This window comes from Bos indicus, chromosome 15 (genome assembly GCF_029378745.1).
Source record: "Bos indicus isolate NIAB-ARS_2022 breed Sahiwal x Tharparkar chromosome 15, NIAB-ARS_B.indTharparkar_mat_pri_1.0, whole genome shotgun sequence".
Taxonomy (NCBI): domain Eukaryota; kingdom Metazoa; phylum Chordata; class Mammalia; order Artiodactyla; family Bovidae; genus Bos; species Bos indicus.
Window position 1 is genome coordinate 48284364 of NC_091774.1, and position 13239 is coordinate 48297602.

Genomic DNA, 13239 nt, shown 5'->3' on the forward strand with positions numbered 1-13239 from the left:
ATAGACAATGGAATATATTATTATTGTGGATATCTTTGGAAAATACAATCTACCACACCAAGTTATTAAAGGGTCATCTCTATGGACATTAAAATAATCAACAATATTGATAAGTTTTTGTGCTCAAAGTCAAAATTCTTTAAAAACTGCAATAAGTATAGATAATTGATAGTATATATATATTTTTTTTTTAAAGAAAAAAAAAGACATTTATTCAGCGTCATGATCAGACTATTACATTTAGCAATCAACAGCATGGGTGCAAAAAAAAAAATCTACATTAAAACCCTTTGTTGGAATGCTTTACACTTTCCACAGAACAGAAATTGAAATAACCTGTTATACAATTAGTCACAAGTACAGTCCTCGAGTTTTTTGCCCATACACATGAGTATTGTCTAAAACATGTCTTCTTTGTAGCAGCTACGCCCTGCCACCACTGTGCTTGGCTGAGTTCACAAATCTGTTGTAACCTGTAGCTTCCCTGTCACTTCTCTGGCTCTCCTCTCCTGCTAAGCTTTGTTTCCTGGCAGTAATTAAAACCTTCTGCCACTGCCATAGCTACTGCTGCTGCTGGAGCCACCACAGCCACCTTGGTTTCGTGGTGTGGCAAAGTACTGGCCTCCACCAGCATAGGGGCCAGAACTTCTGCCTCCAAAGTTTCCTCCTTTCATGGGTCCAAAATTTGAAGATTGATTGTTGTAATTGCCAAAATCATTGTAGCTTCCGCCACCTCCAAAATTGCTTCCTTCATTACCAAATCCATTACATCCATCCCCACTGCCACCATATCCGCCACCACCACGGCTGCCACCAAAGCCACCTCGACCACTGAAGTTTCCTCCACGACCAAAGTTGTCATTCCCACCAAAACCACCTCCACGACCGCCACCAAAGTTTCCAGAACCACTTCGACCTCTCTGGCTGGATGAAGCACTAGCCATCTCTTGCTTAGACAGGGCTTTTCTCACTTCACAGTTGTGGCCATTCACAGTGTGGTATTTCTGAATGACAATCTTGTCTACGGAGTCATGGTCATCAAAGGTTACAAAAGCAAAGCCTCTCTTTTTGCCACTGCCTCGGTCAGTCATGATTTCAATTACTTCAATTTTCCCGTACTGTTCAAAATAATCTCTCAGGTGATGTTCTTCAGTGTCTTCTTTAATGCCACCAACAAAAATCTTTTTCACAGTTAAGTGGGCACCAGGTCTTTGAGAATCTTCTCTTGAGACGGCCCTCTTTGGTTCCACAACTCTTCCGTCCACCTTGTGTGGCCTTGCATTCATGGCCGCATCTACCTCCTCCACCGTGGCGTATGTGACAAACCCGAAGCCTCTGGAGCGCTTGGTGTTTGGATCCCTCATTACCACACAGTCTGTGAGCGTTCCCCATTGCTCAAAATGGCTCCTCAGACTCTCATCCGTAGTTTCAAAGCTCAGTCCTCCGATGAAGAGCTTCCGCAGCTGTTCGGGCTCTTTGGGAGACTCTGATGTAGACATGATGGCAGTGGAGGCAGGGAAGACTTCAACGGTGCTTTCTCGGCGGCCTCCACAGGCAGAAAGGATAGTATATTTTTAAGACGTGAAATTTCAAGTTGTGAATAATATGAGGAAATAATAAATAATATGAGGAAAGAAGTAAAGAAGTAGCTATACTGAACATAAAGAACTATGCTACTTCCAGGCCAAGGAAGTTACTACAAGAATCAAGTCTACAGATTTTCAAAGGACCAAGACTTTTGATCTGAAAGGGTCCAAGATTTCTTAGGTATCAGAATTGTACAAAGAAATGTTGAAGAACCCAAAAACCCAGTGAATTACAGTCCAGCCTGGGCCTCTACACTTTTGCCAAGTTCCCTAGGTGATTGTGGCACCAACCAATGTTTGAGAACCATGTTTAGATTAATAATTTTCCTGAATGATTCTTAAAAGAAGGTAATCACTTGTTAGCTTTTATAACTCTCAACTGGAAAGTGTCCTACAAAGATATTCCAAATGGGTAGACCTTTGCTTGTCTCTTGTAACCTATTTATAACACTAATAGTCTATCCAAATTATACATGATCCTCCTCTTATGCCATAAGACTCTGAAATCTACTTCATAATGGTATAGAAACATTTTGTTGATCTATCTTTTCAGATACACATTTTCTTCTAATTTTATCTCCCTTCTTGACATCTACTTCCTTATCTTGTCTCATTGCTTCTTACAATGATGTGAAGTTGGAGTTCCACTTCCAACTCAGTGGAATTCTAGGATTTCATAAAAATTTAAGTTGTAATTGTATTCTAGCTTTGAAAAAAATGAAATGTGTTCCAAAATTGATATGGTTACCTGTTTTCTTTCCCAAACTCTCAGTTTCATGTCACTGGGTCCCTTTAAGGAAGAAAAGTAGGATTATCTTCTCCCGAATCTGCTTGGTTTTCACTCCATAGATGATTGGATTGAGTGCAGGAGGAATGGCTACATAGAGGTTGGCAATCAATATGTGGAAGGAGTGAGGAATATTGTGACCACAATGGTGAGTGAGGACAGAGAATATGGATGGTATGTAGAATATAAGCTGACATAAATATGGGAGCCCCATGTGTTGAGGGCTTTCTGGCGGGCATCATGGGATGGGAGGTTAAAGACAGCACGAAGAATGAGAGTGTAGGAGATGCCAGTGAGGATCAGGTCTGATATAACAGTCATTACAGGCACAGCAAAACCATACCAGATGTTGATGGAGATGTCTGCACAGGCGAGTTGGGCAATGCCTATGTGCTCACAGTATGTGTGTGGAATGATGAGTGTTTGGCAGAAAGGCAGTCGCTTTACTAGGAACATGCATGGGAAGATGATACAGAAGCTCCTGCTGACAATACCCATTACAATCTTAGTAATAACCTGACGGGTGAGAATAGTGTTATATCTTAGGGGGAAGCAAATAGCAATATAGTGATCAAATGCCATGGCCAGCAGGGTGGCAGAATCCATGGCAAAGCTATAGTGGAGAAAAAACATCTGAGTAAGACATCCAGGAAAGGTGATTTCCTAAGGACCCAGCCAGAACATGCTGAATGTTTTGGGTACACATGTGTTAGACAGGATGAGAACTGTAGCCGCCAGCATGGAGAGGAAAAAGAACATGGGCTCGTGAAGGCTGCGCTCCATGGATATAAGATAGAGAAGGACACTATTGCCTGCGAGAGCCACAAGGTAAATGATAAAGAAGGGAATCCTGATTCAGATGTGGAAGTGCTCCAGTCCTGGGATTCCCAGTAGGATGAATGAACCTGGATTCATGAAGCTGGTCAAGTTGAACATGGTCATCATGATCTTGGATAGGTTGTGTCTCACAGACTGAAAATGAAAAGGTCATGACTGATTGTTAACATTATCTTCAGACATGCATCTCTGAGCCTTCTCCTGTATCATCTGCTCACTTTCAGTTCTAGAAAGTGATAAACTATCCTTATCTTCTCTTTACTCATAAATATTTGCAAAGTTTTTAGTCACAATTTTAAGTCATAATAGAAGTGGTAGCTAAATAATTTTTCCCAGAGATACAAGTCATGTAACTCTAAAGCAAGTCCTGCCTGGCGACCAGCAACTCAGGAAATTTTATAAGAAAATATGTGCAAAAATAATATTAGGCAAAGAAACATCATTGGTGAGGGATTTGGAAAAAAGTTCAGTGTAAAGCCCAAGGGTCACAAGGGGCTGAAAAGATAGGCTTAATATATGAAACCAAAGCAGACCATGCAGTCTCTTCTTTATTCTTCTCTATACCTTACAAACATAAAGAGAAGACAAAGAAAATTCTTCTACAAAATCTAAGATTGAGGTCGTTTAATCTGCCACTTCAGATATGCCCAGGTTGGAAAAGTTTTGAAGATCAGACATTCTCCAGTAACTTACTATGTCAGATTTGTCTTGCTGAAAGAATAGAACCCGCTTTTTAATCCTGGAAAACTACCCCAACAGAGGGAACCCAGTCTCCTGGCAGCACTATGCAATGATCTTCTTGATCCTATCTAATCTGTAAAATTACTCAGTCTTATGAAACTTCATCAAACAGTTGAGCCTTTCTTCCAAGCTGTCTTATTTTGTGACATGACACAGAAATTTTTTACTCCAACTTCAGTATTCATTTGTTTTTCTACTTGTTCTTTTTTAATACATTATTTTATTTATGTACTAATATTTATTGATGGCTGTGCTGGGTCTTTATTTCTGCATGGGCTTTTTGTGTGGTGAGTGATGTGCATCAGCTTCTCATTGCGATGGCTTCTCTTCCCGCGGAGCATGGGCTCTAAGGTGCACTGGCTCCAGTAGTTCTGGCACACGGGCTTAGCTGCTCTGCAGCATGTTAAATCTTCCCAAATCTCCTGCACTGGCAAGTGGATTCTTTACCATTGAGCCACCAGGGAATGAGCCACCCTTTTCTACCTGTTCTTGAGTGTTGGTATTTCTCAGTGCTCTGTCCATGTCTGTTGCTTCCTAGGTTGACAAACTCCACATGGGTAATATCTCCAAACACCATGACTTTAACTGTGACTCCTATGTTGAAGACTGTTGAGTTTATAATTTTGAAAATATTCTTCTCCTCAGTCTTGGAACTAGTTAGCTTATACTTTTTGCAACTAGTTATCCTATGCCTGCCATCTTCACTTAAAAACCTCACAAGTGCACCCAACTCAGTATGTTCCAAACTACCACATTTCTCTTCTCGTTGCCCCAGATCTGTTTCTCCTATAATGTTTTTCAACTCAGCAACTAATCGTGTAATACCATCAATGTCTATATCTAAAAGCCTTGAAATTATCTTAGTCATAGCTCCCTCATATCAGTCACCCTATTCATCTTTCAATTACCACATTGCAGGCATTGATTCCCTAAGTATCTCTATATTACATCCACTTTTTACTACTCATGTATTGACTGCTCTGTCTTATACCATCATTTCCCACCAAGACTTCTGCATAGGCTAACTCAAACATATTTAATATTCCTTGAAAAATTAAAGGCAGATGTGATGCAGGGTCTCTCCTAACCAGTGAGTAAAAGGAAGTGGAAAGATTGTAATTCCAGATAAAAATGCTTAGGCTGGCAGTCAGGAGCAGTGTCAATATCATCTGTGCTCAAATCTAGGTAGGATCCATTTCATTAAAGATAGATTCAGTTAAAAAAAAAAATTCAGTTACAGGAGAGACCAATGCACAGAAAAGTAAAATTACACAGGTGGCAGTAAATCACATAACAAAAAATAGCATAATTAAAGATCAATTCAAATGAAAAATACAAAATTCTGTTAATATATATATTTATGTAGCACAGAGACCTCTACTTAATATTCTGTAATGGCCTATATGGGAAAAGAATCTTCAAAAAAAGTAGTAGAGATATGTATAACAATAATGTATTATGAGAGATGAAAATTAGACGCTGATATGAGAAGCCATCTGTCTTCTATAAAGCCAAATATCAAAGAGATTTACAAAATACAAACGTTGTCATAAAAAAAAGTTTATTTAAGGTATTTTTAGAAATGACTACAGTAAAGTCCTTTGACTCAGTGGGAAAATTGACAATAATTATAAACAAAGTCATGTAAAAATAAATTCTAATCTTTAACACATATGTAGAATATTCTGTCTCATAAATAGTTAAACTCGATATAAAACAAGGATGTGGTATACTCTAGGGTTAGAAAAGTCATAAATACTGATTATATCATTGATGTCCAACTCTGTTAAGGGTCTGAGGAAAGAAGAACTATTATAACTATTTTACAAGGGTTTACTGTGTAACATTCTTAGAAACTCACTTGGCAATATGTTTCAAAACATAAAATGTGCATATTCATTGCCCCAGAGTAGTTCCGATTAAGGAATATTTCCAAAGATTCAGTTAAACAAATTTAAAAAAATGGCATGAAGATATTCATAGTAGTAACATTTAATCTAAAATTTGAGTGAAATTATAATATAAAAATATGAAAATTGAAAGGGTGACACAAGTTTAACTTTTAATATGGAAATGACTTTAACATTTACAATCTCTTTGTACAATGGAAGAATATAGAGTTGAAGAAAAGAATAAGGTAAAGCTATGTTTATGGGAATTAAAAGATGCCAAAATATATTTATGTGGAAAAAGATTGCAATATAATGTTATTATGTTAATGTTGATTTGGTATTCATGGTATTTGCATTCAAAAGGCTGGAGGAATATACATCAACTATTTTAAGCAATATTTCTCAAATTAAAGGTAAGGTGAGGAAAGAAATTTGAACTTTTAACTTCATATGTATGTAATTTGTTTTATAAAATGAGCTTTTATAAAAATAAAATATTAAGAAATAATTACTTCCAGTTATTTTATTATAACAAAATCCACTTAAGATTTATATTTAAAGGGTAATATAATTTCAGAATATATTTAAAATTAATATAATACATGCTGGGAACATATTAAATGATAATAAATGAGTCCTATATTATTTATGAGTTAAGGATAAAATGGCATGATTAACTTCAATATACTTATTAAGTATATAAATATAAAAATGAATTAAATAAACATAAATAAATTACATAGCATAATGATGGCTCAAGAATAAATATGCCCAAAGAGCAAAATATATAGATGCTAAATGAGTCATAACTTGAATACTATATGCAATTGGAGGAGTCAAAAATCAGTGAGAAAATACAGAATTATTCCACAGATAGTTTGACAATTATTTATTGTCTATTGTAGAAAAAATGTAGCTAGATTCACAACTCACACTAACTATAACAAAATTCCTCCTGAATCAAAAAAGTACATGTAAATCAAGTCACAATTAAACCTCTAAATTTTATTTAAAAGGTATGTATCTAAAATCCATATAAGAATGCTTTTAATAAATACATTTAGGTAAATAAGTAAGCAACAAACATTAAATAAAGAAGGAAGACAAAATGTACATATAGCACAATCTCACTAAATGGCAAAACTTCAAAAAGTATTAGATGCTGCTTTAATATTCAAAATTTTAGTCTTAAACTCACTTTCAAGTGAATGAGAAATACTATAATATGAATAGTATAAATATTATCTTTTGCTCCATAACTTGATATTATGTCAAAAATTGGAAACTAATTATTTTAAAAAGAGAAACATACAGTAAATGTAATCAATTGAATTAAGTCTCTAAAAGCATGAGAAAGACGTAAGCATGATTAGAATCAAGATAAAAATACTCTCTAATGATAAAAATATATATTTTCTAACAATAGTGATACTTTAAAAATTAATTCTAATGTTTTGACAAGTAAAGTAAAATCGATGATACACAGGAAAATACAAATTAACAAATATGATTCATGGATAATAATAAAACCTGAATAAACAATTTACATGAAATAAAAAGAAAGGTTGGCAGAGCTCTATCTCCCTCCAAATAGTGCCCAGACTAAATTTAATCAACAGTATCATTTGATATTACTTTTAAAGACTAGATATTTTATGTAGGATACAATTGATTTCTGAGCATATAGGAAGCCAGAAAATCTAGGTTTTTTTGAAGACCATTATAACTATTTTATAAACTTTGAAACAGTAAAATTCTTTTAAGTCCTAATGTGTGCCCAGATGGAAAGAGAACATATTGTGTAAAAAGCACTAGAGTGTGATAATTTGCCGCAGTGAGGTGGACAATGGAGACCTGAACGAATGTCACAGAGGAGATTAATACATTTCTTTCAGAAACAGAAGACAGAATTGGTAAAATGTGTCAATTGATAGAGGAGTGAAGGAAAGAGTAGTAAAGAAACATCACCGTTCTTTCATCTCTTTAATCTTGAAGCAAAGTTTTTCTTGTGTTCTCTTGTCTTCTGCTTTGTCTCCTGGCATTACAGAGTGATTGGAAAGATTATTCAAAATATTCCCATTTGTTTTCTATCTAATAAGGTAAGCAAATGGATATCAACTTGAAGACACACATTAACTGGTTGTGTGACTAGTGTCCACATCTATACATCTCTTACTGGCATACCTCATAACTGAAGAATCTGTATACAGCTCTTGATTTTCTACCTAATCAGGCCCCATGGCTTTACTGACACCACTGTCATCATGTAGTTCCTCGATGCCACTTTAAAGACCCTCAGTGATTTCTTTTGTTCAGTCTGAAACAAGTAATATATTAACTAACACCAGATTCCAAGTGGCAAAGGCCATAAAGTGTCTCCCATGTCAAAAGGAAGATAACTTTGGTCTACCAAATATGTCATCCTCAATATGACTTTCAGTTTCTGAGAATATTTTTGTCTGAATTATTTTGCACCTAAGTCTGATCTTGGACATTTCTCAGCTTAATAGACTCTCCTTCTCTAGGTAACTTCTACTCATCTACGGTACACAGCAAGCTTTCCTGAACAATACTCAAATTAGAACATATTCCCAGGTGTATTCCTGGCACTTCATATTACCCAAACAGAACATTTATCACATTTTATTTAGCTTTCTCCTTTAATAAATGCTAAACTTTAAGAGGACAGATATCATGTCTGCTAATTTAATTGTTTTACCTCTATATCAGTGTCTGCTGTAGAGCATTCAATAAATATTTGTTGAATAAATGAGTGACCGAGGGGTCCTGTTGGTCTTCACTTGCCTTGATTTCATCATGAACACAGTTTACTCAAGTACCTACCCTACCAATCACCTTCTTCTCCCTCAATCTGGTACCCTCACAACCTACCAAAACACAACAAGTTCCTACACTTCAACTCTGAAAATGGAAGATCTAGAAAAGCATGAAAATTTGCTTCTCATATTAAATACTTCTAAACCAGGTAAAGACTCCCACCAACAGACCTAGGAAAACCAGACACTACAAACCACTGAGCTGGTCTGGAAGGTAGGACAGAGCTAGATGAGAAAAATTAGTAGAATGTTGCTCACCTACCTCCAAAGTAGATAACAATGGAAAGATCCCTGCCTTTACATTTTCATACTTTTTTGAAACTGTCCTGTAGCCACTATGATGCATTCTTTTTAATAATCAGTACTGTCTCTGTCTTTGATTACAGTCCTTCTCATGACAGAATCCTAAATAGAATCTTGTCTTCAGCACGCATTCTAGTCCCACCTTATTTCACTGGTTTGCGACTGATTGCTGAGCATCTTCTTCTTCTCCTAAGGTTAGGTATATTGCAATGGCATGTCCTATATCTCCACATGCTGTTTCCTCCAGCACTAAGTTAAATATGGGATAGGTCCTTCCATACCACCTTGATCATGAAATATTATAATCTATGCCTTATGATTATTTTTCTTTTTATGCTGTGTGCCTTTGTGAAGATCTCCCTTCTGTCCCTTTTGAGAAAGGAGATATTCATGGTTGGTCCATGGGTTACAGAAAGACTGTTTTAAGACTCATTTCAGAAAGTAACCATTCACCTCTATTATGTATTTATTTGTGCCCCTCCATGGTGTGTAGGACAGGTGGATATCTTAGTGCTTGCTCCATCATCCTACAAAACAGGACACATTCAAAAGCGCATTCACAAATATAAACCCACGTTTACACAAAATATCCTAAGTCTCTCAGGTGGTGTGCTATGCTGTGCTAGTCTCTCAATCATGTCCAACTCTTTGTGACCCCATGGACTATTGCCTGTCAGGCTCCTCTGTCCATGGGGATTCTCCAAGCAAGAACACTGGAGTGGGTTGCCATGCCCTCCTCCAGGGGATCTTTCCAACCCAGAGATCGAACCCAGGTCTTCTGCATTGCAGGCAGATTCTTTACCATCTGAGCTACCACGGAAGCCCAAAAATACTGGAGTGGGTAGCCTATCCCTTCTCCAAGGGATCTTCCTGACTTAGGAATTGAACTGGGGTCTCCTGCATTGCAAGCAGATTCTTTACCAGCTGAGCTACCAGGGAAGCCCCTGAGGCAGCATATCAAACTTTAATTTCCAAATGGTGGGCCCCAGTTGGTTATAACCATTCCTAAGTCTATCATGACCATTTATTCTCTTTAAATTTCTTTTAAATATCCTTAGCACTTAACAGGAGAAGGCAATGGCAACCCACTCCAGTACTTTTGCCTGGAAAATCCCATGGACGGAGGAGCCTGGTGGGCTGCAGTCCACAGGGTCGCTAAAAGTCAGACACGACTGAGCGACTTCACTTTCACTTTTAACTTTCATGCATTGGAGAAGGAAATGGCAACCCACTCCAGTATTCTTGCCTGGAGAATCCCAGGGACGAGGGAGCCTGGTAGGCTGCCGTCTATGGGGTCGCACAGAGTTGGACACGACTGAAGCGACTTAGCAGCAGCAGCACTTAACATTTTTACTTTTCAGAAAAATCTAGAAACATTTTGGGGAAAGCAATAGGAGAGGGACTCAGAATTAAGCTTCTAATAGATAATTCTTTTTCATGTCATACTCTTACCATAAATATCATGTCTATTAATAGAATCTTATTCAAAGTTCTAATCTTGGCCTTTCCTTTTTCCTAGAGCCCACTCTTTCCCCACTTCCCTCTCAACACCTATGTTTCTCACCAGCTTTATTCCCTGCTGAGTGAAACTCAATAAAGTTTACCACTGGTTGATACCTTGAAAGTCCTGGTTCTGGAACTGTTTTGCAAAGTCAGGGTAAGAACCGAAGACTGTAGAAACACAGCAATCAAAAAATGGATCAGAGGGGGAAAAAAAGCAGTCCCAGGGTTAGTGAGAATAGGCAACACAACAAGGGAGAAAGACATAGGACCATGCTTACAATAGAGAAGGACAAACAAAATCTGGAGGACTGGAGTGCAAAAGTACTTCCCTTGTCCTCTCCAGGGATTAGAGACAAGTTAGAAGAGGACCTCTAAACCAGAGGGAAGTATGGGTCTCAGGTCCCAAGGCCCCAGGCCAATCTAGGGCAGGAGCCAGGATCCAGCCAAATTAACACTGTCCCAGCTTAGGAACTGACACCTCTGCTTTTACGAGTGGCGGCTTGGTAATTCTGGAATCTAGGATGGTAGCATACCTGCGTTTCAGTGGGGTCTTGACTTAGCTTGATCAGTAATTTGATAAAGAAACTCTGCCATGCCTCCTAAAACTTCTGGTGCAGAGAATGTTTCATTTTATTTTGAATCCCTTGTTTCATAGCGGATAATCAAAAAATGTCTGTTAAATTGGAATGCATCTACTTCTAGCCTTAGACTATAAAATGCTGGAAACAATTTTCACTGTGGCTGCCATTTTCCCAGGTGGGAAGATATTTCTAAAAAGAAATGTCTTTTTAGACATTTACTGCAGTGTTCAGTCTTGCTTGGCAATTCTGTCCATCTTCCATCAGTTGAGAATCATCACTTTGTGTTCAACTCATTATTTAGATTGCAAGCTAGTAATTCCTTGTTAATGTGGTGCAGATCTCTAACACAAAGTGTAGGTTTGAAGATCATAGATAGCCAGTGTAGGTATAGTCTATTGGTATAGACTTCCAGTAGGAAGACCTTCAATACGACTGCCCGTCAGCTCAATGAGGTAGTCTACTTTCACTGTCTAGTGGTCAAAATCTGTAATTTATCCCTTGTTCCATTCATCTCTTCCTTTGTGCTCTAATACAATATGTAAACTGTTCTGGAAATGTTCAGTTTCCACAACTATGGAAAAGTAATAACTTGGAAAAGATTAAAGAACAGCTTTGATGAATAAGTGGAAAAACAGCTAGTACCTTACTGTGGACAAAATGTCTTTTTCTGTGACTCCATAAATCCATCATGCAAAATAGGGGTTTCATTCATTAAGCAAAAATCATTTTCTTCAGCAAATACTTATTGCATACCTGTAATGAACTAGGAGCTTTGCAAGTGATAGGAATGTGATAGAAAAAAGGCAGAAACTAACCTGGTCCTCAATGACATAGTTATGTATACTAGCAATCATCTTATTAAACTCATGATAAGTCCTGAAATAAAAAGGACTTTGTGCAATGAGAATGTATACAATAGATACTAATCTAATACACAGAGTTAAAGGAGGAATAGCTGAGGAAGGATTTTCAAATGAAGCCTGAAAAGGAATTTCTAAGCAAAGAATAAAGAGAAAACACAGGTAGAAAAGAGAAGAAGAAATCTGATACATCTGAGAAGCTGAAAGTCAGCAAGTATGGAGGTATATTATCTTACTTTATTAATGGTAATATCAATGTGCCCTGTGGGATCATTTTTTCCAACTTCTTCAAAATGTAAGGCTAACTTTGTTTTTCTGGAATATCTTTTGTCAACTGAGTGTATAAGAGAGACAGTTGATTTTAGGACAAATTGCATTTAGGATAAACAAACAATAACTAAAATGATACACTATGGGATCTAAACTGGATAGAGGCGAAAGGAAAAGCAAGAGACAATGGCATGAAGGAAGGGGTTCCTGATGAATTTTGTGTATGCATGAAACCTTTATGGAGAACACATGGTGCGTCAGGTATTTTTATAAGACAGGGTGTAAGAAGAGGCCTAGGTCTAACTTTCTGCCTTCAAGGAATTCATAATATAGGAGTAGATTGATAAATAATAAGCAAATAAGTATGATGGTTTGTGAGACTGCTCTGAATAAAACAGTCCTTGCATGTGTCTCTTCTAAACTCTCTAAAGTGTGTTGCAGACAAAAAGAAAAAAAAAAAAGTCAATACACACATATACAAAGGATCTTATTTTAGAATGTCAGTTTTACTCTTTACTTCTTATTTACTTCGAAGGAATTTAATTTGTTCGTATTGATTAAAAGCATGGCTTCTTTTTTTTTAATTTTATTTTATTTTTAAACTTTACATAATTGTATTAGTTTTGCCAAATATCAAAATGAATCCACCACAGGTATACATGGCTTCTTTATAAGTTGAGATTTCAGAACAGTCGGTTTTATCCTGGGACACTTTCTTAAGAGAAGGGATGACTCCTACCCAAATCCACCCAACATGCATTCTACCTGCAATGAGTTTGTAATGTTTTGCAAAATAACAGAATATTGAGTATGACAATCCAAAAGAAAAAAAAACAAAACATTTTTGAAATTACTTGCTCAAAGAGTCCGAGAAGTGTAAATGAAATGAAAATAAACATAAAGTGTGAATAAATGTAAATTAAGTGCAAGGTTCTGATTTTCATGGAAGATTGCTCTTTTTATTAGTCTTCCACTCCCTGGAGTGATCCTAAGGACAATACTTATTCATGATCTAAAGAAGGAAACTATTGAAGAGTTTCAA

General features: G+C 36.8%; 1 protein-coding gene and 1 pseudogene across 1 annotated transcript; both read right to left on the minus strand.

Annotated features, from left to right (window-relative positions):
- Positions 1 to 195: 195 nt before the first annotated feature.
- On the minus strand, positions 196 to 1524 carry LOC109569955 (heterogeneous nuclear ribonucleoprotein A1-like). The gene has a single exon (XM_070803777.1). It carries the CDS (start codon positions 1497 to 1499, stop codon positions 537 to 539), a length of 963 nt encoding a protein of 320 aa, XP_070659878.1. The 5' UTR covers positions 1500 to 1524; the 3' UTR covers positions 196 to 536.
- Positions 1525 to 2365: 841 nt separating this feature from the next.
- On the minus strand, positions 2366 to 3315 carry LOC109569406 (olfactory receptor 52H1-like; annotated as a pseudogene).
- Positions 3316 to 13239: the final 9924 nt, after the last annotated feature.